General features: G+C 38.3%; 1 protein-coding gene across 3 annotated transcripts in view; it reads left to right on the top strand.

The window, feature by feature from the left end:
- The window catches only part of rab11fip4a (RAB11 family interacting protein 4 (class II) a), a 49,685-nt gene that overhangs the window by 16,831 nt on the left and 7,212 nt on the right, over positions 1-25,642 (top strand). For all 3 annotated transcript variants that reach the window (XM_062050549.1, XM_062050550.1, XM_062050551.1), the window contains 8 exons: positions 978-1,106; positions 5,937-5,972; positions 11,380-11,476; positions 13,682-13,785; positions 17,245-17,385; positions 19,569-19,650; positions 23,939-24,076; positions 25,465-25,611. In XM_062050549.1, the coding sequence (XP_061906533.1) occupies positions 978-1,106; positions 5,937-5,972; positions 11,380-11,476; positions 13,682-13,785; positions 17,245-17,385; positions 19,569-19,650; positions 23,939-24,076; positions 25,465-25,611 (874 nt within the window). The remainder of the gene's footprint in view (positions 1-977; positions 1,107-5,936; positions 5,973-11,379; positions 11,477-13,681; positions 13,786-17,244; positions 17,386-19,568; positions 19,651-23,938; positions 24,077-25,464; positions 25,612-25,642) is intronic.

Consider the following 25,642-nt stretch of genomic DNA (forward strand, 5'->3'; position numbering starts at 1 on the left):
CAAATTAAAATCAATGTTGTTATGAATTATTGACATACATTACTTCACATCAAATATTCCACTTTGAATTATTTTTTGAGAAAAAATAGCATATTTTGTGTGTTTGCCATAAAAACTGTGTTCTCTAACAAAAAAGGGCATAAAACAACATCCAAATAATAATAAAAACTGTTAATCTAGTTGATCGAGAGAGTTAAGTGTTGAAAAAAAATGCATGACTTTTTTTAACACTTTGGATCTCCAAGAGTTTTAGTATTGCTTTGTTTAAAACTCATTGCTCAAATAATAGCAATAAATTAAAATTGATGTTATGAATTATTAACCTGTTTAAAACTTAAAAAAATATTTTTGGGGAAAATATTGCATATTTTGTGTTTTTGTCACAAATACCAGGGTATAAAAGTACTTGATATCGACAGTAGACCTAAAGTTGATCTAGAGATTTGAGCGTGAATGAAAAAACCTCAAAACATAATTAACTTATTTTACATACATACATACATATAAAATATGCATATCTACATATATATATATATATATATATATATATATATATATATATATATATATATATATATATATATATATATATATATATATATATATATATATATATATATATATATATATATATATATATATATATATATATATATATATATATATATTTATTTTTCATAAATATACATATATATGTACATATACATTTTTATGACCGGAGACCCTTCTGGGTCCCCGACACCAAAATTGAGGGGAGTCCTGAAGGTTAAAAAAAAGTATATATTGTATCAGGTTTGAACATTTTTCCGTGTGCGGCCCTCAGTGTAAAAGTTTGGACCCCCTGATTTATACTTTTGAAGAGTGTATAAAGATGTCATGTACTGCTTTGCACATTGTTTTGGTATAGTTGTGAATAAACTACACCATTACTAGGACACGCTCCCAAGTCTGAATCCTTCACCATTTTGTGCCTGCAGTGGTGGACACACACCTCAGCGCCAACTGTACACAAGCGAGCTGCTGGACATTTACTGTTCCCAGTGCTGCAAGAAAGTCAATCTGCTCAATGATCTGGACGCCCATCTTCAGAACGTCAAGGCCAGCAGGTAATACTTCCTGCTCTGTGTCGTTAGCAGCTTAGCTTCTTGAAAACCCTCAGTCAGTTTATGAAAGAAATACATCTCCAAAATAATTACACAAAAATATTGTTGCTTTGAAAGTAAAACTGAACATTATTATTACATGGTTACATAAAGCTACTGTAGTTGTTGGTAGTTTATGCTCTTCTAAAAGTTGTTTTTTATTTGAAAAAGGCATGGTACATGGTAAAATTGTGGTGTTTTGGGAAGGCCAAGCTCGGATTAAATAGATTTGAGTTCATTTCTAAGGGCGTGGCTGATTTGAGATAAGAATGTTTTGGGTTACAAGCTCGATCGTGGAACCGATTAAACTCGTAAGTTGAGGTTTTACTGTGCTATATAGCTATAGTCAGGGCTCGAATTTAACCGTGGCACGTGCCGCGACCGCCCTCATCATTTGCCGTAATGCCCTAAAGAAATTGACCAGCATCTGCGGCAAGAACATTCACTTTTTACTTGTTAATGGACAAGGGATGTAACAATAAACGGTATAATGATAATTTGCGATAAAATTCCCGACGGTTAGTAATACCGTCTAATTTTTTAATTACCGAAACCCCGTCATTTATTAATGCATTTTAAGCAACACAATGTCAGGCGCATGCGTACTAGCGTCGTTTGGCTTGATAATCATGGCAGACGAGTTTTCCCCTTGGAGTAAACGGAGCCAAGCGCTTGGTTTAACGTCATTTTCCCTCGCTTCCCGCCGTGTGTTTAAGAGCGCACTGCTGTGTTTAGATGGCGACAGGTGTGGACAACAGGTGACAGGTGTGGACAATATTTCTCCTTTGCTGTGTACTTTTAGTACACAGCAAAGGAGAAAATTATTTGGTGTTGCTTTTATTTTCTCAATACAGCGTCCATCAGCTGCTGTGACTGAGAGTTAATGAGGTGAGGAAACATGCAGCAGGCGATGTGTCGTGAACGTTGTCACAGCTTGTTTATAAAGTCTAGCCTGCTCAGTGGCCTTGTGGTTTGAGTGTCCGCCCTGAGATCGGTAGGTTGAGAGTTCAAACCCCGGCCATAGAGTCATACCAAAGACTATAAAAATGGGAGCCATTACCTCCCAGCTTGGCACTCAGCATCAAGGGTTGGAATTGGGGGTTAATTCACCAAAATGATTCCCGAGAGCGGCCACCGCTGCTGCTCACTGCTCCCCTCACCTCCCAGGGGGTGGAACAAGGGGACGGGTCAAATGCAGAGGGTAATTTAACCACACCTAGTGTGTGTGTGACTATCATTGGTACTTAAACTTTAACTTTAGTTTGTTTACTGGGATGATCACTGGTCCATTATTTCAGTGTTTTTCAACCTTTTCTGAGCCGAGGCACATTTTTTTCTTTGAAAAAAATCCTGAGGCACACCACCAGCAGAAAACATAAAAATATGAAACTCAGCAGCCGATATTGACAATAAAAAGTTGTTCTCGCAATTGTTGGATATGAATTCAAACCATAACCAAGCTTGCATCACTATAGCTCTTGTCTCAAAGTAGGTGTGCTGTCACGACCTGTCATAACGCCGTAACTTATTTTAAAGTATTTGGTGAGTCCCTGTATGTAGTGTTTTAGTTCTTGTCTTGCGCTCCTATTTTTGGTGGCTTTTCCTGTTTTGTTGGTATTTTCCTGTAGCAGTTTCATGTCTTCCTTGAACGCTATTCCCCGCACCTGCTTTGTTTTCGCAATCAAGACTATTTAAGTTGTGCGGACGCTATCCTTCTTTGTGGGGACATTGTTGATTGTCATGTCATGTACGGATGTACTTTGTGGACGCCTTCTCTGCTCCACACGCTGTAAGTCTTTGCTGTCGTCCAGCATTCTGTTTTTGTTTACATTGTAGCCAGTTCAGTTTTAGTTTAATTTTGCATAACCATCCCTAAGCTTCAATGGCTTTTCTTAGCAACACTCGCCTTTTTGTTTATTTTTGGTTTAAGCGTTAGATACCTTTTTACCTGCACGCTGCCTCCCACTGTCGTCTGCATATTGTGATCACGACAAACATCTACAAAGCGATTAGCTACCTGCTTCCACCTACTGATATGGAAGAGTACTACATGGTTACAAAGCCGAGCTCCAGACATCACAGACACTCAACAACGGCACATTTGCGAATTTTATTTACTGGTTTGAGAAAAATATTTTTAATCCAATTAGGTGAAATTACATAATCTCCCACAGCACACCAGACTGTATCTCACGGCACACTAGTGTGCGGCGGCATAGTGGTTGGAAAACACTGCTTTATTTAACTGCAAACGGCATCAGTGTTCAAATTGCATCAATACTAGCTCAACTGTTTTGTCATCTCATTGAACTGAACGCAGGCTGTGAAGATTGTGTATTCGACGTGAGCGGTGTCACTCCTGTTTATTTTTGTTGTCCAAACTGTTGGACTGATAGGAGGCATTGGAGAAGAACAAAGCTTGTTTATTAGACTTCATCTTCATTAGCCAAACTGCTTTGAGTTTTATTTTGATAACAACAAGTTTTTCATGTCACAAAGGTATTACTTCAAAAACCATTCATGTGACACAGCATTTTGTTAATGTTTTATTATGTATAGTTAATTCCTATACGACATATTTTTACTCAAACTCCTAATGGATCTGTCCCGATTAGGGTTGTACGGTATACCGGTATTATTATAGTACTGCGATACTAATGAATCATATTCGGTACTATACCGCCTCTGAAAAGTACCGGTCCTCCACCCCCGCGTCCCCTTCGTTGTCACATTGTGTCATTTCTGGTTTACGAGCAAACAAGCATGTTCGGTAGCGCACACACACAGAGTACTTACAAGCAGACACAGTGTGTAGACAGAAAAGGGAAAATGGACGCATTTTGGCTTAAAAACTAACGATAAAGGTGAAGATATAACACTGAAACACCCACCGGAAGAGGTGCTTTAAGACATTAGCAGCTAAAGACCAGCCACAGTCGGCAGTGTTTTAGCGACTTCTAAATCACTAATCCTCGCCTCCATAGCGATAAATAATGTAAGTTTCTTAAAAATATCATCCTTGCAGGACGAGGAATAGCTAAACCTGCTTCACTACACACTGTAGCTCACCGGCGTCAAAATGTAAACAAACGCCATTGGTGGATGTAAACCTAACATCCACTGTAATGATATCAATTACAGGTGTGTATCTAGTCGATACTACTATGATTACGTCAATATTTTTTGGCATCAAAACATCTTCTTTTGTTGTTAAAAAAAATTTATTTTATATTTATAAACTCGGGAAATATGTACCATTACACATGAGGACTTTGAATATGACCACATTTTGATGGGCCTGCTATCTGTGCCCTGGACCTCTGACCAGGGTTCGCCGGAAGCCGACGTACATTTAAGATGGTGCAGAGTGTCCGAATCCGTGAGTTTTAGTTGTAACTGTACAAAAAGAGCTACAGAGCTAGACTAAAACATTAGCATGTGCTAATGCTAACACTTAGCATGTGTGCTAACGATGGCATGCTAACAGTTAGCATGTCTCACATATCAATTGATATAGCTGTAAGTTGTATGGCGGCAGAAATAGAAAAAAGTGTAAAAATTAGATGAAAAAGTTAGCATGCTTAAGTTAGCTTGCTAGCATGCTATCATTTTCATGCTAACAGTTAAAAAAGTGTCACATACCAAGTTATATGACTATGGGGTAAACAATTTCAAAACTAGCTCAAAAAGTTAGCATGCTAATGTTAGCATGCTAACAGTTAGCTTGTGTCACATACCAAGTTATATGACTGTAAGGTGTATGGCTGGGCAATTACAGAAAAAAGTGTAAAATTAGCTAAAAAAAAAAGTGAGCACTTTAATATTAGCAAGCTAACGTTAGCATGCTATCAGTTAGCATGTGTCACATACTAGGTTATATGACTGTAAGGTGTATGGCTGTGTAGTTAGAGAAAAAAAAGTTAAGTTAGCTAAAAAGTTAGCATGTTAATGTTAGTGGGCTAGCATGCTAGCAGTTAACAAGTGTCGCATACCAAGTTATATGACTCTAGGGTAAACAATTGCAGCATCACACAGCAAACAACACAACATATAAGTACATGCACACAGTACTACAAACGTACTTCGAGGGCATAATGAACAACAAATGGATGATTGAAGTGACAAACTTGCAATCCTACAATAAACTGTTTGTGGACAAGGAGACTGCAGCCATGGAAGCACATCCAATCTCTTTATTAGCTCGTGCTAACACAACGCAGTGGAAAAGATTCATCAGAGCTTCCGTCACTGCCTGCAAACTGAGTCTGAGCTAACCATTACAGCTGAGCTACTGCTGCTCTGTCTGGGCGCTGACGTCACATGTCACTTAACAACAAGCACCGCCTTTTAAAGACACACACACACACACACACACACACACACACACACACACACACACACACACACACACACACTGCTCTCATAAAACATCTCAACTGCATATGCCAGATATTAGTTGTTTTTTTTAAGTAACGCACATGTTACTTCTACTTCGTAATTAATTATATAATTATTATAACATTTGTTAGAGTAATTCCGTGAGTAATTCCATTACTTAAAAAAAAAAAGAAAAAGGATCAAATAACTAATTATTTACTTTTTTTAAAAGTAATTTTCTAAACACTTCTAAAGTCTTAGACTTAGCTTGGTCACATCTAAAGTCTTAGACATCTCATCTAGCGGCTGGTGCCAAAACCCCAAATAGTTATCCTCCAAAAACCATCAAAATCTTTAGAAAATGTAGAGCTTTAAAATAAAACTAATTGTTCCCTTTTTTCTTGTCTTGTGTTTCAGCCCAAACAGGAAGATAACCAGCACAGCATTTGGACGGTGAGTCTCCCATTCTCATTTCTTGTATTTTAGGACTGTCAAACATGCTAGCTCAATAGAAATGTAAAAAAAAACTTCAATATTAAATATCGTTGATTTTCCTTGGACGACTTTAGAGACACTTTAGCTTGCTTAAAGGAAGTTGCTCCTTGTGTTGCCCAATGTGTGTTTGTTGTGCGGCCATTGTTGCGTTTGCATCGATATTGTGGTTGGTGTCTAGTGGGATTCAAGATCGGCATAACATATTTATTCAACTACCACTCAACCAAAATATAAACGCAACACTTTTGTTTTTGCTCCCATTTTTCATGATAAAAATGACTATATACTAGGGCTGGGCGATATGGCCTTTTATTAATATCTCGATATTTTTAGGCCATGTCACGATACATGATATATATCTCGATATTTTGCCTTATTCGTTTTACCACTCGCACCGCTCCGCGAGCACCACACCTAACGTTAGCCATGCTGCTACCTCTCTGCTCGGCTAGAGCGTATGACGTTGCACGCGCGACAGTATGTGATGTATGTAAGAAGGTGCGCTTGTTTTATGTCTCTGTGAGAAGGAGAGACAAGAAAGAGTGAGAAAAGCCTGTTGTGTAATGCCTGCAGCTAAAAGCAACTGCGTGAGGACGTATACTCAAATACTCACGATATAGTCATTTTCTATATCGCACAGAGCTCTCTAAAAACATCCAAAAACCTCTATCAATGTTTTGTATACATGCTGTAAGTATAGATGTAGTATCTAATAACATTCATAATAACATGTAGTATTTGCATATTTTCATAATTTGAAGTAGGGCCGGGCGATATGGCCTTTTTTTAATATCTCGATATTTTTAGGCCATATCGCGATACACAATATATATTCCTCAATATTTTGCCTTAGCCTTGAATGAACACTTGATGCATATAATCACAGCAGTATGATGATTCTATGTGTCTACATTAAAACATTCTTGTTCATACTGCATTAATATATGCTCATTTTAAACTTTCATGCAGAGAGGGAAATCACAACTAAGTCAATTTAGCAAAACTGTACTTATTAAACAGTTATTAAGCAGTGGCACAAACATTCATGTCCTTTCCAAAACAGAAAGTGCAAGATTGTCAGAGACATTTTAAAACAAGCTATGAGTGCACTTTTGTGCATGATGACACACAAGATATTTCAATAAGTGTCACATAAAAATGAGCTGCATATCAAATAGTATATGTCCTACGGTGTTGATGTGGAAATAGTTGCTTTGGCATTTAGTTGGTGTGGCACCGAACGGAGATGTTGACATGTAAAGACATATTCCCGCTTGAAGCCAAACCACAGTCAGACAATGGACCCCGTGCTGTTTTTCTTGGGAATTAATTATTCCTCCATTTGCTACTAGATTCGCACCTTCTTTCTCTCGTATTACCACTCAAACCACACCGTTAGCTGTTAGCATCACAGCTAACGTTACCATGTCGCTACCTGTCTGCTCCGCGGGAGCATTTGACGTTGCTCACGTGACAGTATGTGACGTATGTAAGAAGGTTCGCTTGTTTTAAGTCTCTTTGAGAAGGAGAGACAGGAAAGAGTGAGAAACGCATGCAGTTTAATGCCCCGCAGCTAAAAGCAACTGCGTGAGAACGTATACTCGAATATCACGATATAGTCATTTTCTATATCGCACAGAGACAAACCCGCGATATATCGAGTATATCAATATATCGCCCAGCCCTAATTTGAAGCATACGGCGGCGTATTAATTTCAAAGACGCATCACAACATTCACTTTCCCTTCAACAACAACAACACAACTAACCATGGCAGACCTGATGAGAGACAACAAAGACTACTTTGGGACAAATGATGATCCAGAAACTTCTATTTTTGAGCCTGAATATAAGGAGGATGATCTACAAGTTTTAGAAGCTGTGTGCTGAACAGATGCAGCTTTAGTCAAACACTAAGCATCGTGTAGCAGTATTGCTAAATGCTAAACAAGATATACAAACATAATAAAACAATCACTTATTGTACAATGTCTGCTCTCACTGGGATAACGACTGATGGGATGTTTATATCTTCCTCTTTATATCAACAATTAATCATAATACTCACAAAGGGTTAAAACATGGGCGTATTTTCTTTCTCTGGGTCTAAGTTGGATGTCAAAGTTAACCAACTTGTCGGTTTATGTCCACAACCTTCTACTATCCAGGTGAGAGGCATGATTTATCATCTAGAAATAACTTTCACCAACTCAGAGGCGATGCAGCAGCTAAATATGTCAATATGTTAACATGGCGCCACTAAAAGTAATTCCTCTGTGAGGACATATAATAACAACATTGCTAATACTTGTTAATATTCAGGTCACAACATGTAAATGGAGGATTAGTGGTGCTTTTCAGATGTTTTTTAAAGAACTTTATGGACACAATAGTGTACTCCCTTTAGCTGACGTGTGTACTTTACGTGTGTCAAGACTTGGTCTGTGGCGTGGTTTGTTCTCCCGTGGTGCAAAGGAATTGGACCAAACGTGGCGTGCAGGTGAGGACATGTTTAATTTATTAACTCAAAAAAGGCTCAAAAGGGGATAAGCAAAAAGCGCTCACAGCGGAGGGAAAAAAACTTGACCATGAAAACAAAAGGCGCGCACAATGGCGGAAGTACAAAACTAGACTATGAAAACAAAACACTAGCACAAAGGCAAAAAACTATGAACAATAACAAAACTTACTTGACATGACAAGAGGGGCAAAAGGAAGAGCAGCATGGATCATGAGGGTGAAAAGAGTGATGTCGCCAGGCCGACTGCCTGGCAACAATGGCCTTAAATACTGGTGACATGATTAGTGAAAACGTGAGACAGGTGCGTGACATGAGGATGTGAAACAGGTGCGTGACAAGACAGGTGAAAACTAATGGGTGACCATGGAAACCAAACCAAACAAGGAAGTGCAACCAGGAACTAAAAAAAGAGCCCAAAACCCAAGCAAAACAAAAACATGATTAACACAGACATGACAGAGCCCCCCCCTTACGGACAGATCCCAGATGTCCCAACACAAAAAAATGAACAAGAGTCATGGGGGGGCGGGAGGGGGACATGACGGTGGGTCGCCAGGCCAAGTGGCCCCGAATCCACCGAGGCATAGTCATGTGGCGGCGGCGAGTGGAACGCCCCCGCCACAGGCGAGGTGGGCGACCCGGGAAGGGCCACATCCGTGGCAGACGATGACGTGGGCGCACTTGGCGTGGCGGACGACCAGGCAGTGGCCATATCCGTGGCCGACGAGAAGACAGGTGCGGCGTCATCGTCATGGCAGGCGTACAAGCAGCAGATGAAGCAGGCGGCGAAGCTTGGCGTGGCGAAGCTTGTCGTGGCCATGGTTGGTCTTGGCATGGTTGGTCTTGGCCTTGGTCTTGGACTTGGTATGGTTGGTCTTGGACTTGGTCTTGGACTTGGCATGGTTGGTCTTGGACTTGGTCTTGGCATGGTTGGTCTTGGACTTGGTCTTGGCATGGTTGGTCTTGGCATGGGTCTTGGCATGGTTGGTCTTGGCATGGGTCTTGGCATGGTTGGTCTTGGCATGGGTCTTGGCATGGGGGGTCTTGGACTTGGTCTTGGCATGGTGTGTCTTGGCATGGGGGGTCTTGGACTTGGTCTTGGCATGGTGTGTCTTGGCATGGGGGGTCTTGGACTTGGTTTTGGCATGGTGTGTCTTGGTCTTGGCATGGTGTGTCTTGGTTTTGGCGTGGAGCTGCGACTGGCGAAACTTGGCGTCGTGGAGCTGCGACTGGCGGCACTGGGCGTCGTGGAGCTGCGACTGGCGGCACTGGGCGTCGTGGAGCTGCGACTGGCGGCACTGGGCGTCGTGGAGCTGCGACTGGCGGCACTGGGCGTCGTGGAGCTGCGACTGGCGGCACTTGGCGTCGTGGAGCTGCGACTGGCGGGACTTGGCGTCGTGGAGCTGCGACTGGCGGCACTTGGCGTCGTGTAGCTGCGACTGGTGGCGCTTGGCGTGGTGGAGCTTGGCGTGGAGCTGGTGGAGGTGGCCTAGCTGGAGGCTGTGGCTTGGCAGGTCGAAAGACTGGTGGTGGTGGCTGAGCTGGTGGCTGTGGCTTGGCGTGATGAAAGACTGGTGGTGGTGGTCGTGCTGGAGGCTGTGGCTTGGCGTGACGATGCTGAGCCACCCCACCTGAACAATTCCCAGCCCTAGCCCCCCCCTCAAGGAGCGGATACCAGACGCGCGCCCTGCGGTCTGGAATCGTTTCTTTGGGTGGGTGGAGGGTGGTCAGGAGGGGGGCAGAATCCTCCCCTCCAAACTGTCCAAAAAGTCTTTCTTTCCCCCCCACCTGGGCTTTTGTGGGTGAAAAAAAAATTTGTGACTTGGGCGTGGCTTGAGTCCTGGGGGGCGGGGCATGGAATTTGGGTGGCTTGGATTGAACCGGTAAAGAATTTGGAAAACAAATCTGTGGAGTGCTCCTTGAGCTGCCAGGCTGGCTGACTTCCATTTCCGCCCGGAGGGGGAGGAGCCCGCAGGAGTGATGCATCCTGTCCCCTCGCGGAAGTCTTTCCTTGGCGACGTTTCCAGGGCGGGAGTGACGCGCCGATCGGCACCAGCTTGCCTCCGGGCCCCCACATCATCCCCCGGCGCTCCCTGGGGGAAGAGCGCAGTGTTTCCGCTTCCATAGCGTGCAGGACTTCCCACGCTCCCTCGTCCAATTTTGCGGGAGAACTCTTCTGCTGGCGACATCTGTCAAGACTTGGTCTGTGGCGTGGTTTGTTCTCCCGTGGTGCAAAGGAATTGGACCAAACATGGCGTGCAGGTGAGGACATGTTTAATATATTAACTCAAAAAAGGCTCAAAAGGGGATAAACAAAAAGCGCTCACAGCGGAGGGAAAAAAACTTGACTATGAAAACAAAAGGCGCGCACAATGGCGGAAGTACAAAACTAGACTATGAAAACAAAACACTAGCACAAAGGCAAAAAACTATGAACAATAACAAAACTTACTTGACATGACAAGAGGGGCAAAAGGAAGAGCAGCATGGATCATGAGGGTGAAAAGAGTGATGTCGCCAGGCCGACTGCCTGGCAACAATGGCCTTAAATACTGGTGACATGATTAGTGAAAACGTGAGACAGGTGCGTGACATGAGGATGTGAAACATGTGCGTGACAAGACAGGTGAAAACTAATGGGTGACCATGGAAACCAAACCAAACAAGGAAGTGCAACCAGGAACTAAAAAAAGAGCCCAAAACCCAAGCAAAACAAAAACATGATTAACACAGACATGACAACGTGTTAGAATGCATAAAAAAAGAAAAACATAAGATAACACATTAAGATGAAACATTTATTACATAAGAATGACTCATTTTTCCTGTCTTGTTGTCTTGCAGTCAGCTGTTCCAGGCCAACCACAGCGTGTTGGATTGCAGTCAGGGAAGCACCGAAGATCTGTTAGCCGACAACTGTGATCTCAACATCACTCACAAGGTATTGACTCATTCTTGAAAAGTTTGTATTATGCATTGCGGAAATTCAGTTGAAAAAGTTTAAAATACTAAAAGCAAAGAAAAGTGCTCATTTTCAAAATGGCTGAAACAAATAAAATGGTGTGAAGGTGCAGTACATATTTTGGGTGCCCAAACTTTTTCCACTGAGGTTCACAGACTGAAAAATTAAAGAATGCTTTGTAGTTTTCACCTTCAAAACAATTACAATATATAGATTTTTTTTCAAAGAACTAGAAAATACATTTTCGGTAGAAATTTCATGTAAATGCTGAAGAGCCAAAGCCGAACTGAAATGCTAACAGTTAGCATGCTGGCCAGATAGCATCAAGTAATTAAAAAAGCAAAAAGAGCTACCAAAAAACCCAAAAAAACGCTAGCATGCTAACAGTACTATTAGCAATAGTGGAATACTAAAACATATGACACTGTGGTGTATACCTGTTAAATTAGCGAACATACAGTCTAAAAAGCTAACTGTAACACCGTTAAGTACCAAAATATGTTACTGAAACCTGAAAATGTGTTGAAAATGCATTAACATTAGCATGCATCATGTACCAAAATATGACTGAGGTGTGTACCTACAAAAGGAACCACAAAAAAAAGCCAGCATACTAACGCTAGCATGTTAACAGGTATCATTCCTCAAGTAACAAAATATTTGATGCTGAGGTATATACCTGCAAAATTAGCAAAAAAGCTAGCATGCTAACAGTACTATGCTAGCAATAACATACAATTAGCATTAGTGGAATACTAAAACATATGACACTAAGGTGCATACCTGTTAAATTAGCGAAAGACCTAGTGAGCAAAGTTAATGTTCAATTGTCCAGTTTGTGGAGTCAGGAGAAAAGAAGGAAGTGAAACATGTCATGCAGACTATTCATCAGCTTCTCCATATTTTCATGGATTAATGTCCGCTGTGTGGATGTTGTTTTGGCGCTGAGGCCGATTTCTGCTTCGGAGAGGCGCCGTGCAAAGGCTGCTACATGGTGGGACATGTTTTTAGTGGTTTTCTTTTCTGGTCAGGGGCACTTTTTCTTCTTTGCCTTCATCTTCTCACTCATGTTCTTAGTTCCACTGGTCGGAGGGAGGAAGGATTGTGTCGATCTCTGGACAATTACTACCAGTGGAAAAATTGCTCGTAACTCGAATGATGAACCTTAAAGCATAACAAAAAGCCGAGCAACAGATCGGATCTGAAAATACTCTCTTAGAACAGAGTAATCGTTCTTAACTCAGAAGGTTACCAGACGCAGGTGTTTTTATGTTGCCTTCAAGGACCGCTGAACAGAGTAGGACGCCATAATGCCTGCCAGAAATAATAATGGATTAGATTTTTTACGCACTTTTCATTTAAATAATTTATAAAGTGCTACAGTACTAAACAATATTGAAAACAATAAAAGCTTAGCCATTAAAACTGATAAAATACTAAAACACCATCAGTGGAAAAATAGTGAATTTTCGAACAGTGCGTCTATTTATTTTAGTTGTTACAAAAAATCACTTGGTCAAAAGATTTATGTATAAATACTTTTTGAGTACATTCAACAATACCACGATGATAACGATAACCGTGATATGACATTTTCATATCGTTATCAATATTTGGATGGATCCTTACATTATGTTGTTTCTTTCAAGTTGTAAATCTTAGATTTCAGTGTCAAAGTGAAATATGCATTGTTGTTTTAGTAAAATGGTGTTATTGCTAGCAAGCTAACTTAGGCATGCTAACTTTTACATCTAATTTTACACTTTTTCCCTCTATTTCCGCAGCCATATACCTTTGAGTCATATAACTTGATATGTGAGACATGCTATCTGTTAGCATGCCATTGTTAGCACACATGCTAAGTGTTAGCATTTTAATGTGCGCATGTTTTAGGCTAGCCCTGTAACTCGTTTTGTACAGTTACACCTAAAACTCACAGATTCGGACACTCGGAACCATCTTCAAAGTATGGCGGCTTCCGACGACCCCCGGCCAGAGATCCAGGGCACAGATAACAGGCCCATTAAAATTTCCGCGGGAATTTTTTGTATCGTTCTCTTGCTTATTCTTAATAATCGCACTTACTTTTAGAATTTACGACATGATATCTTTTGAAGATGATCATATTTGGTACAAGTTAGCACATTTAAATATATATATTGATCAATCAGCTGTCTCTTTCAGGTGAGTTATCTGGAGAAGAAGGTGACAGAGCTGGAGAGCGACAGTCTGGCCAATGCATACCTTAAATCTAAACTCAAACAAGAAAACACCAGACTTGTTCATAGGTAAGTTTTTAATAGCACTGTGGCTCATTGATTCTGTGCAGAAAACACAACAGAAGAGGATGAAATTTGTACATTGCAAACTTAAACACAATCCACACATCTGGAAGCAAATTATTTTTAAAGAAAAATCTGGCTAATTCTTAGCCCTTGATGCACGAGACCAGTCTTCCCCTCAGGGAATAAAACACACTGGTCACTCCCAAGTTCTTTTGGATGACATATATGTTGAGTAAAAAGGACCACCGAGACAGAATAGTACTTGGCCAGGTTTTACTAAAGCTTTAGAAGACCAACCCTTACAACGCAACAACAGCGAGGTCTAAAAGTAAGACAAAAGAAGTTAACTCTTATAGTGAGAAGGCAGTGTCCCCCCCCCTTACAGAGAGGGATGCACCTGCTAATAAGAAGAGGGACCGTGTCCTTCACGGCAGTGGTCCCCAACCTTTTTGTAGCTTGGGACCGGTCAACACTTGAAAATTTGTCCCACGGACCGGGGGAGGGGGGGGATTTTTATTTTATTTTATTTTTATTTTTTCATAAAGAAATACAATTATGTGTGCTTACGGACTGTATCCCTGCAGACTATATTGATCTATATTGACATACACATACACAATATGTATATATTGTGTTTTTTATGTTGATTTAATTTAAAAAAAATATATATATATATATATATATATATATATATATATATATATATATATATATATATATATATATATATATATATATATATATATATATATATATATATATATTTTATTTTTTATTTTTTATTTCTTGCGCGGCCCGGTACCAATCGGTCCACGGACCGGTACCAGGCCGTGGCCCGGTGGTTGGGGACCACTGCTTCACGGAACGGAACTGAATCAAACCTCCCTTTTGAAGAGTGATTCATCATGTTTGTGCAAGACGCTGGAGGACTAAATATGGAAATCAACAAGAGATAATAAGGCAACAGAAGTATAACGACCGCACAAATATCTCCAGAGCGGAAAAGTACCAATAGCGTGATCACACAATAAAATGTTATACTGAAGCATCAAATTATATCAAAAATATATGCATTCTCCACACCCTCTAATGATTTATTTGAAGCGTAGCACGATTACACTTACTTCCACACAGTAAATGAGGTATGTTGAGAGATACGTAAATGGATTTAAAATGTGGACTTTTAGTTGCCACTAACAAGCTAAGCTCACTGACACCAACCACCAAACACATTAATATAACACATAACACAACAACATAAAGCCATAACACAACCTGAAGCCAAAACTCATTAATATAACACAACAACATTAAGCCAAAACACAACACATTACACAGACACAACACAATATAACACATAACACGACAACATAAAGCCTAAACACATTAATATAACACTAAAACATGAAACCAAAACACATTAATATAACGCGACAACATGAAACCAAAACATATTAATATAACATGACAACATTAAGCCATAACACAATACAAAGACAACACAACAGCATAAAGTCATTGCACGACAAAACAAAGACACAACGGAAGTGACAGCGGACAGGTTTTGGCGACTCACCGGCTTCCTTGGACTGAAAGTAGAAAAGTGTGTCATGAAAGATGTTGGAAAAGTAAGTCAAGTGTAAACATTTTTTACTCATGAATAATGCATACTTGCCAACCTTGAAACCTCCGAATTCGGGAGATAGGGGGTTTAGGTGGGCGGGGTTGGGGGGGCGGGGTTTGGTGGTAGCGGGGGTGTATATTGTAGCATCCCGGAAGAGTGTGTGCTGCAAGGGGTTCTGGGTATTTGTCCTGTTGTGTTTATGTTGTGTTACGGTGCAGATGTTCTCCCAAAATGTGGGTTCACAGTGTGGCGCATATTTGTAACAGTGTTAAAGTTGTTTATACGGCCAGCCTCAGTGTGACCTATATGGCTGTTGATCAAGTATGCCTTGCGTTCACTTATGTGTGTCTAAAAACCGCATATATTATGCGACTGGGCCGACACGCTGTATGTATGGAGGAAAAGCAGACGTGACGACCGGTTGTAGAGGACGCTAAAGGCAGTGCCTTTAAGGCACGCCCCCAATATTGTTGTCCGGTTGGAAATCGGGAGAAATTCGGGAGAATGGATGCCCCAGGAAATTTTCGGGAGGGGCACTGAAAATTGGGAGTCTCCCGGGAAAATCGGGAGGGTTGGCAAGTATGGAATAATGTGTTTTACTTTGTCAATAATACAAAATACAACGTTCAGGAACTTGGTATGTTGCCGTTACTTGCTCCGCTGTCATGTCTGTTGTGTCCATTGCCTCCTTTGTGTTGTGGTTTTATATTATGGTGTTGTGTTGTTTGTATTTGTTGTGCTGTCGCTGAAAGTTGTTGTAGTTTATGATATTGTCTTGTGGCATTTGCATTTGTTGTCAGCTTTTCTCGGCCACCGTTGCTATCCGCCATTTTTGTCTTGATGACTGATGGCAATAATGTCACAGATGGGCATAAAAAGTTAAAGTTAAAAGTTAAAGTTAAAGTTAAGTTAAAGTTAAAGTTCAAAGTTAAAGTTAAAAGTTAAAGTCAACTTTAACTTTAACTTTTCACATTATATATATTTTATATATATACTTATATATATATATATATATATATATATATATATATATATATATATATATATATATATATATATATATATATATATATATATATATATATATATATAGACTTAAATAAAGTTTAACGTCCTTATCATTAAAAGTGTTAAACTTCATATAAGATACGTGTAATTGTTGTGTTACAGATGTGCAACTGTTGTTACATGATGTGTAATTATTGTGTTACAGATGTGTAACTGGTCTGTTACAAGGTGCATGATGTGTAATTGTTGTGTTACAGACATGTAACTGTTGTTACATGATGTGTAATTGTTGTTACAGATGTATAACTGGTCTGTTACAAGGTGCATGATGTGTAATTGTTGTGTTACAGATGTGTAACTGTTGTTACATGATGTGTAACTGTTTTTACATATGTGTAACTGTTGTTACATATGTGTAACTGTTGTTACATATGTGTAACTGTTGTTACATGATGTGTTTAACTGTTGTTACATATGTGTAATTGTTGTGTTAAATATGTGTAACTGTTGTTACATGAAGTGTAATTGTTGTGTGACATAAGTTTAACTGTTGTTACATTATGTGTAAATGTAGTTACAGATGTGTAACTGGTCTGTTACAAGGTGCATGATGTGTAATTGTTGTTAGAGTATATGATGTGAAATTGTTGTGTTACAAATGTGTAATTGTTGTTACAGAGTATATGATGTGAAATTGTTGTGTTACAAATGTGTAATTGTTGTTACAGAGTATATGATGTGAAATTGTTGTGTTACACATGTGTAATTGTTGTTACAGAGTATATGATGTGAAATTGTTGTGTAACAGATGTGTAACTGTTGACTTACAGGGTGCATGAACTAGAGGAGTTTACGAAGGATGTGGAGGCCAAAGCAGATGAGAGTCTGGAGGAAGAGACTAAGAGACACTCAGATGTTTACTACAAGATGGAGGGAGAGAGAAACACGGAGATAGACTTCCTGTGTAACAGGTAAGATATCGCTGAATGGTGTCAATATTTAGGTTGTCAGATTTTGTTGCACTTTCATCTTCTGTACGTCCAGCAAATTATTCACTTTTACTCAGTCTGTGTGACTTCTACTCTGTCACTGATAACCTCTCTCTCTCTCTCTCTCTCTCTCTCTCTCTCTCTCTCTCTCTCTCTCTCTCTCTCTCTCTCTCTCTCTCTCTCTCTCGCTCTCACTCACTCACTCACTCACTTTCTGTCTCTCTCTCTCTCTCTCACTCACTCTCTCTTTTTCACTCTATCTGTCTCTTTCTTTCTGTCTGTCTCTCTCTGTGTCTCTCTCTGTTTCTGTCTCTGTCTGTGTCTCTCTCTCACTTCTCTCTCTTTTTGTCTCACAGTCTCTCTCTTTATGTCTGTCTCTCTGTCTCTCTCTGGTGGTGGTGGGGGGAGGTTAACTTGGGAGGGGGAAACTTTTTCTTGATCGTCATTTGCATCATTTCAGCATTTTAATCATTTACGTCACGTCCATCATTTTGTCATCGTCATCATCCACACCATTTGGATCACCTGTGTCGTGTACCTGAAAGACCTGCAGTGTCTTGCACACCTTGAAGTCCACCACTGAAAGTAAGGTCATGTTTCTTCTTCATATCAGCCTCCAAAATGTGTATTTGTTCCACCTCACGTATCATCAATGTCAGTAACTTCCTGCAATTTAGAACTCTTATGCCATAGTAACTCATAATAACATTTTTATTTGAATACAATCTTTACACTTGACAAAAAGGTAAGGCATATGATTTCCGCAGAAACGTAACTGCGAACGGAATCACAGAATTGGTCAATAGAAGGGAATCTGATGTTAAACGCAGAATATCGGGGAGTTGACATAAATGTGAGTGAAATGATGTCATTGTGAGGAGAAAGAACATTTGTTTGGGGAAATAATGTGTCGGGTACCGCTCATTCATCCTCAAAACACGTCCTGAACTAAACAATGTGGAGACAGCCACTTGAAAGTAGGAAGCTAGAGCTAGAAAGAACAATCCACCCGTAACACATCTCATCTGCTTGTGTTGTTGTTAACGACATCATAGTTGTAATATCAATGTACAAACAATCATACACACAACACATCTCATCTGTTGTGTTGTTGTGAACGACATCATGGATGTAACATCAATGTACAAACAATCATACACACACAACACACCTCATCTGTTGTGTTGTTGTGAACGACATCATGGATGTAACATCAATGTACAAACATTCATACACACACACACACAACACATCTCAACTGCTTGTGTTGTTGTGAATGACATCATAGATGTAAGAACAATGTACAAACAGTACAGCAGTAGCAACTTGAGAGGCTCTATTTTATTGTCTTACACCGACAACACATATCAACTGCTTGTGTTGTTGTGAATGACATCATAGATGCAAGAACAATGTACAAACAGGACAGCAGTAGCAACTTGAGAGGCTCTATTTTATTTTCTTACACCGACAACACATCTCAACAGCTTGTGTTGCTGTGAACGACATCATGGATGTAACATCAATATACAAACAGGACAGCAGACCCTTCATAACAACATCCGGTCTGACTGCGCTAATAAAATAATGGTTTCAAGAAAGTACTTGACACAAGCATAATGTACTTAAAACACTTATTGATACAATCTACAAAATGATTAGGTTATGTGATTATTTTTGCATTTAATAACTGAACATTTTATTAAAGTGTATTTATGACACAAAAATCACACACTCTATGGTGGTAAAATAAGTGTAAAAGGTAAAAGAAAACAGAATTCAAAGAAATTAAAACGGGAAAAACTTTATTCTATTTTTTTCATATTGCTATTGTTATTTAAATGTGTTGTTACTATTGTTATTATTTTAATTACTCCATCCGGTTGTTGTATCAGATTATATTTAAACTAAAGTTTTTCTGGTACAGTAAATACTCATGTTAGTCAAATTAATGAATGTATTATTAATCGTGATTTCCACAGCAATCAAAAATAATCGTGATATTGTTTTTGCCATAACCGTCCAACCCTAAAAAAATTCCAGAATTATTCACCCCCAGTAAAATGACACTTTGGTTCTTATTAATGCTGTTTTTTTGGTTGTAATTGGAACATAAATAAATACTATAAGTATTTCTAGTGATACATATGTATGCTTATTTATAGGATCCAGCAGTTGAAGGAAGAGAATGATCACATGAAAACAAATGTGAGCAGGTTAAGGTCTCGGACGGAGAAACTGGACCAGGTGAGTTTGGTGATCGTGAAGCATACTTAGACTTAGACTTAGACCAAACTTTAATGATCCACAAGGGAAATTGTTCCATACGTCATATTTATAGTCTTTAAAATGTCTTCAAAAGTCTTACATTTTTTAGCATTAAATGTCATAAATTTACTGAATATTGTGCTCAAAGGTTGAACTCCGTTGTTCTGATGGTGGACTTTTGACTGACACCTCACTCTACACCCAATAAACAACAATAACCAATCATATCATCCTAAGGAGGAATGATGTGATGAAAAGACTGAGATAGGCTCCAGCACCCCCCACGACCCCAATAGGGACAAGCGGTAGAAAATGGATGGATGATTGACATGTGGAATCATCTGATGTGGATCTAAAATGTAAACAATGATTAACATGTAAAATCCTCTGATGTGGATCTGAAATGTAAACAATGATTGACATGTAGAATCCTCTCATGCGGATCTGAAATGTAATTAATGATTGACATGAAAAATCTTTTGATGTGGATCTAAAATGTAAACAATGATTGACATTTAGACTCCTGTGATGTGGATCTAAAATATAAACAATGATTGACATGTAGAATCCTCTGATGTGGATCTAAAATGTAAACAATGATTGACATGTAGAATTTTCTGATGTGGATCTGAAATGTAAACAATGATTGACATGTAGAATCCTCTGTGGATTTAAAATGTAAATGATTGACATGTAGAATCCTCTGATGTGGATCTGAAATGTAAACAATGATTGACATGTAGAATCCTCTGATGTGGATCTGAAATGTAAACAATGATTGACATGTAGACTCTGATGTGGATCTGAAATGTAAACAATGATTGACATGTAGAAACCTCTGATGTGGATCTGAAATGTGAACAATGATTGACATGTATAATCCTCTAATGTGGATCTAAAATGTAAACAATGATTGACATGTAGAATCCTCTGATGTACATCTAAAATGTAAACAATGATTGGCATGTAGAATCCGCTGATGTGGTTCTGAAATGTGCACAATGATTGACATAGAATCCTCTGATGTGGACCTGAAATGTAAACAATGATTGACATGTAGAAACCTCTGAATTAGATCTGAAATGTAAACAATGATTGACATGTAGAATCCTCTGATGTGGATCTAAAATGTAAACAATGATTGACATGTAGAATCCTCTGTGGATCTAAAATGTAAATGATTGACATGTAGAATCCTCTGATGTGGATCTAAAATGTAAACAATGATTGATATGTAAAATCCTCTGATTTGGATCTGAAATGTAAACAATGATTAACATGCCGAAACCTCTGATGTAGATCTGAAATGTAAACAATGATTGACATGTAGAATCCTTTGATGTGGATCTGAAATGTAAACAATGATTGACATGTAGAATCATCTGATGTGGGTCTAAAATGTAAACAATGATTGACATGTAAAATCCTCTGATGTGGATCTAAAATGTAAATGATTGACATGTAGAATCCTCTGATGTGGATCTGAAATGTAAACAATGATTGGCATTTAGGGCTATATAAATAAACATTGATTGATTGATTGATTGATGAAGAATCTTTTGATGTGGATCTAAAATGGAAACAATGATTGACATGTAGAATCCTCTGATGTGGATCTAAAATATAAACAATGATTGACATGTACAATCCTCTGATGTGGTTCTGAAATGTACACTATGATTGACATAGAATCCTCTGATGTGGATCTAAAATGTAAACAATGTTTGACATGTAGAAACCTCTGAATTAGATCTGAAATGTTAACAATGATTGACATGTAGAATCCTCTAATGTGGATCTAAAATGTAAGCAATGATTGACATGTAGAATCCTCCGATGTGGATCTAAAATGTAAACAATGATTGACATGTAGAAACCTCTGAATTAGATCTGAAATGTAAACAATGATTGACATGTAGAATCCTCTGATGAGGATCTAAAATGTAAACAATGATTGACATGTAGAAACCTCTGTGGATCTAAAATGTAAATGATTGACATGTAGAATCCTCTGATGTGGATCTAAAATGTAAACAATGATTGACATGTAGAATCCTCTGTGGATCTAAAATGGAAATGATTGACATGTAGAATCCTCTGATGTGGATCTAAAATGTAAACAATGATTGATATGTAAAATCCTCTGATTTGGATCTGAAATGTAAACAATGATTAACATGCCGAAACCTCTGATGTAGATCTGAAATGTAAACAATGATTGACATGTAGAATCCTTTGATGTGGATCTGAAATGTAAACAATGATTGACATGTAGAATCATCTGATGTGGGTCTAAAATGTAAACAATGATTGACATGTAAAATCCTCTGATGTGAATCTAAAATGTAAACAATGATTGACATGTAGAATCCTCTGTGGATCTAAAATGTAAATGATTGACATGTAGAATCCTCTGATGTGGATCTGAAATGTAAACAATGATTGGCATGAAGAATCTTTTGATGTGGATCTAAAATGGAAACAATGATTGACATGTAGAATCCTCTGATGTGGATCTAAAATACAAACAATGATTGACATGTACAATCCTCTGATGTGGTTCTGAAATGTACACTATGATTGACATACAATCCTCTGATGTGGATCTGAAATGTAAACAATGTTTGACATGTAGAAACCTCTGAATTAGATCTGAAATGTTAACAATGATTGACATGTAAAATCATCTGATGTGGATATAAAATGTAAACAATGATTGACGTGTAGAATCCTCTGATGTGGATCTGAAATGTAAACAATGATTGACATGTAGAATCCTCTAATGTGGATCTAAAATGTAAACAATGATTGACATGTAGAATCCTCTGATGTGGATTTAAAATGTAAACAATGATTGACATGTATAATCCTCTAATGTGGATCTAAAATGTAAGCAGTGATTTACATGTAGAATCCTCTGATGTAGATCTAAAATGTAAACAATGATTGACTTGTAGAATCCTCTGATGTGGCTCTGAAATGTAAACAATGATTGACATGTAAAATCCTCTTATGTGGATCTAAAATGTAAACAATGATTGATATGTAGAATCCACTGATGTGGATCTCAAATGTAAACAGTGATTTACATGTAGAATCCTCTGATGTAGATCTAAAATGTAAACAATGATTGACTTGTAAAATCCTCTGATGTGGCTCTGAAATGTAAACAATGATTGACATGTAAAATCCTCTTATGTGGATCTAAAATGTAAACAATGATTGATATGTAGAATCCACTGATGTGGATCTGAAATGTAAACAGTGATTGACATGTAGAATCCTCTGATGTGGATCTGAAATGTACACTATGATTGACATAGAATCCTCTGATGTGGATCTGAAATGTAAACAATAATTGACATGTAGAAACCTCTGAATTAGATCTAAAATGTAAAAAATGATTGACATGTAGAATCCTCTGATGTGGATCTAAAATGTAAACAATGATTGACATGTATAATCCTCTAATGTGGATCTAAAATGTAAACAATGATTGACATGTAGAATCCTCTGATGTAGATATAAAATGTAAACAATGATTGACTTGTAGAATCCTCTGATGTGGCTCTGAAATGTAAACAATGATTGACATGTAGAATCCTCTGATGTGGATCTAAAATGTAAACAATGATTGACATGTAGAATCCACTGATGTGGATCTGAAATATAAACAATAATTGACATAGAATCCTCTGATATGGATCTGAAATGCAAACAATGATTAACATGTAGAAACCTCTGATGTAGATCTGAAATGTAAACAATGATTGACATGTAGAATCCTCTGATGTGGATCTGAAATGTAAACAATGATTGACATGTAGAATCTTCTGATGTGGATCTAAAATGTAAACGATGATTGACATGTAGAATCCTCTGATGTGGATCTACTGATGTGGATCTAAAATGTAAACAATGATTAAAATGTAGAATCCTCTGATGTGGACCTAAAATGTAAACAATAATTGACATGTAGAATCCTCTGATATGGACCTAAAATGTAAACAATGATTGACATGTAGAATCCTCTGATGTGGACCTAAAATGTAAACAATGATTGACATGTACAATCCTCTGATGTGGATCTAAAAATGTAAACAATGATTGACATGTGGAATCCTCTGGTGTTGATCTAAAATGTAAACAATGATTGACATGTGGAATCCTCCAATGTGGATCTGAAATGTAAACAATGATTGACATGTAGAATCCTGCCATCAGTGTGGATGGCAGAAACAAACTAATCCAAATCAACTTCTCCTAGGAGAAGCAGAAAAAGATGGACAAACTGGAGGATACCAGCCTGAGACTAAAAGACGAGGTGGACACACACAGAAGGATTATGGCTAAACTTTGGCAAAACCGCCGTGAGTTTCATAAGGAAAAAGAATCCATGCAAGAGGTAAGCCATGCTCCGGTGTTCATTTTGACAGCAGTTTTTTATTGCATTGTACTCATATTTTAGTCATTTAAATTGGTTTCGTATTTACCGACTAAATTCCTCAACATTTTAGTCGACTAAGATATAACGTGCTACATCTTTTACAGTGTTGTACACATAAACTGTAACAGAAAAGGTTGCAATGTTGACTAATAACACAAAACTGTCATGCAGGCTATTTTTTCCTTAAAGTATAATAGTGAATCAAAATCTTGTTGTCTTTGACAAAAAGGGCGTAAAAAAAAATAATTAAAGAACATACAAAAATAAAAACTTATAAACGACTGATAAATCTGAGGTTTATCTTTAGACTCAAGTGTTGAAAGTTTAAAAAAAAAAAGTAAAATTAATTTTTAACACTTTTATGTGTGGGGCACTTTTGGATCCCCAACAGTTTTAGTGGGATTTGTTTTTAAATAATAATGATTTAAAATCAACGTTATGAACTAGTGACCTTTTTAATACTCCAATGACTTCACATCAAATAGTCCACTTGGAAACTCTTTTTGGGGAAATGATTGCGTATTTTGTGTCTTTGCTATAAAAACAGGGTTTTCTGTAACAAAAAGGGCATACAACATTAAAAAAAAATTATATCAACAGATAGACCTGGAGTTGATCTAGAGATTTAAGCGTTGAATAAGAATAATAAATGTGTGTGTGTGTGTTAACTAATTTTTATGACTGAGACCCTTACGGGAGACCTTAAGGTTAAAAAATGAAAGATATCAAATTGTCCCCGCATGCTTGAATTTTTCAGGGTCTGGCCATTAGTGGACCCTGATGTAGTTCTACTATTTATTTAGCCAATTATGACCAAACAAAAAGTATCACTGATTTAAAGGAGTTCATAAAAAAACGCCAGTGTACGCTGCATGAAAAGATGTGTGCATGGATTATGGTTTATAAACAAGTTTTATTCTGTATTGGCATCTTGGCCACTGTGCCGTTTAAATACAACAACCAGTGTTATAAATCCAGAAGGTCAATATACCGTGTCTTTCTTTGTGTGTTAGCCTGAAAAATGTCCATTGCTTTTTAAATTGGCAGACAATGTAGTAGTGGTAGAGTAAGCAGTCTTGCTCCTGCTCTACCGTCTTTAATAGTAACAATGAGTCAGTACAGCATGAGTCTTTTCCAAATATTGGCTTGAGAACCAAGAAACCACTGTAGTTCTGATTGAATCCCCTCCGTGATTTATCCCACATGCTACTGTGATTGGCTAACTGCTCCCACTCGCCTAAAGACTTAATTCCATAAAATTGGATTTTGTCTGTCAACATTTTAGTCATGTTTTTATTCGTTGAAAATGTTTAGTCAACAAAAGTAACAGTGACGTGCTCTTGCAGCTCGTTGATGATCTACGCAAAGAACTGGACTACTTGCAGATCTTTCAGAGGGACTTGGAGAATCCTGGGAAGGGCAAAGAGCTTTCTGAATGCAACACCAAGCCCAGAGAGGTGGAAATGGAACAGGAGGTCAAGAAACTGAAGCAGGTGTGTGCATGTCAGGCATCATTCTGATATC

The sequence above is a fragment of the Entelurus aequoreus genome, linkage group LG06, assembly GCF_033978785.1.
Source record: "Entelurus aequoreus isolate RoL-2023_Sb linkage group LG06, RoL_Eaeq_v1.1, whole genome shotgun sequence".
NCBI lineage: Eukaryota > Metazoa > Chordata > Actinopteri > Syngnathiformes > Syngnathidae > Entelurus > Entelurus aequoreus.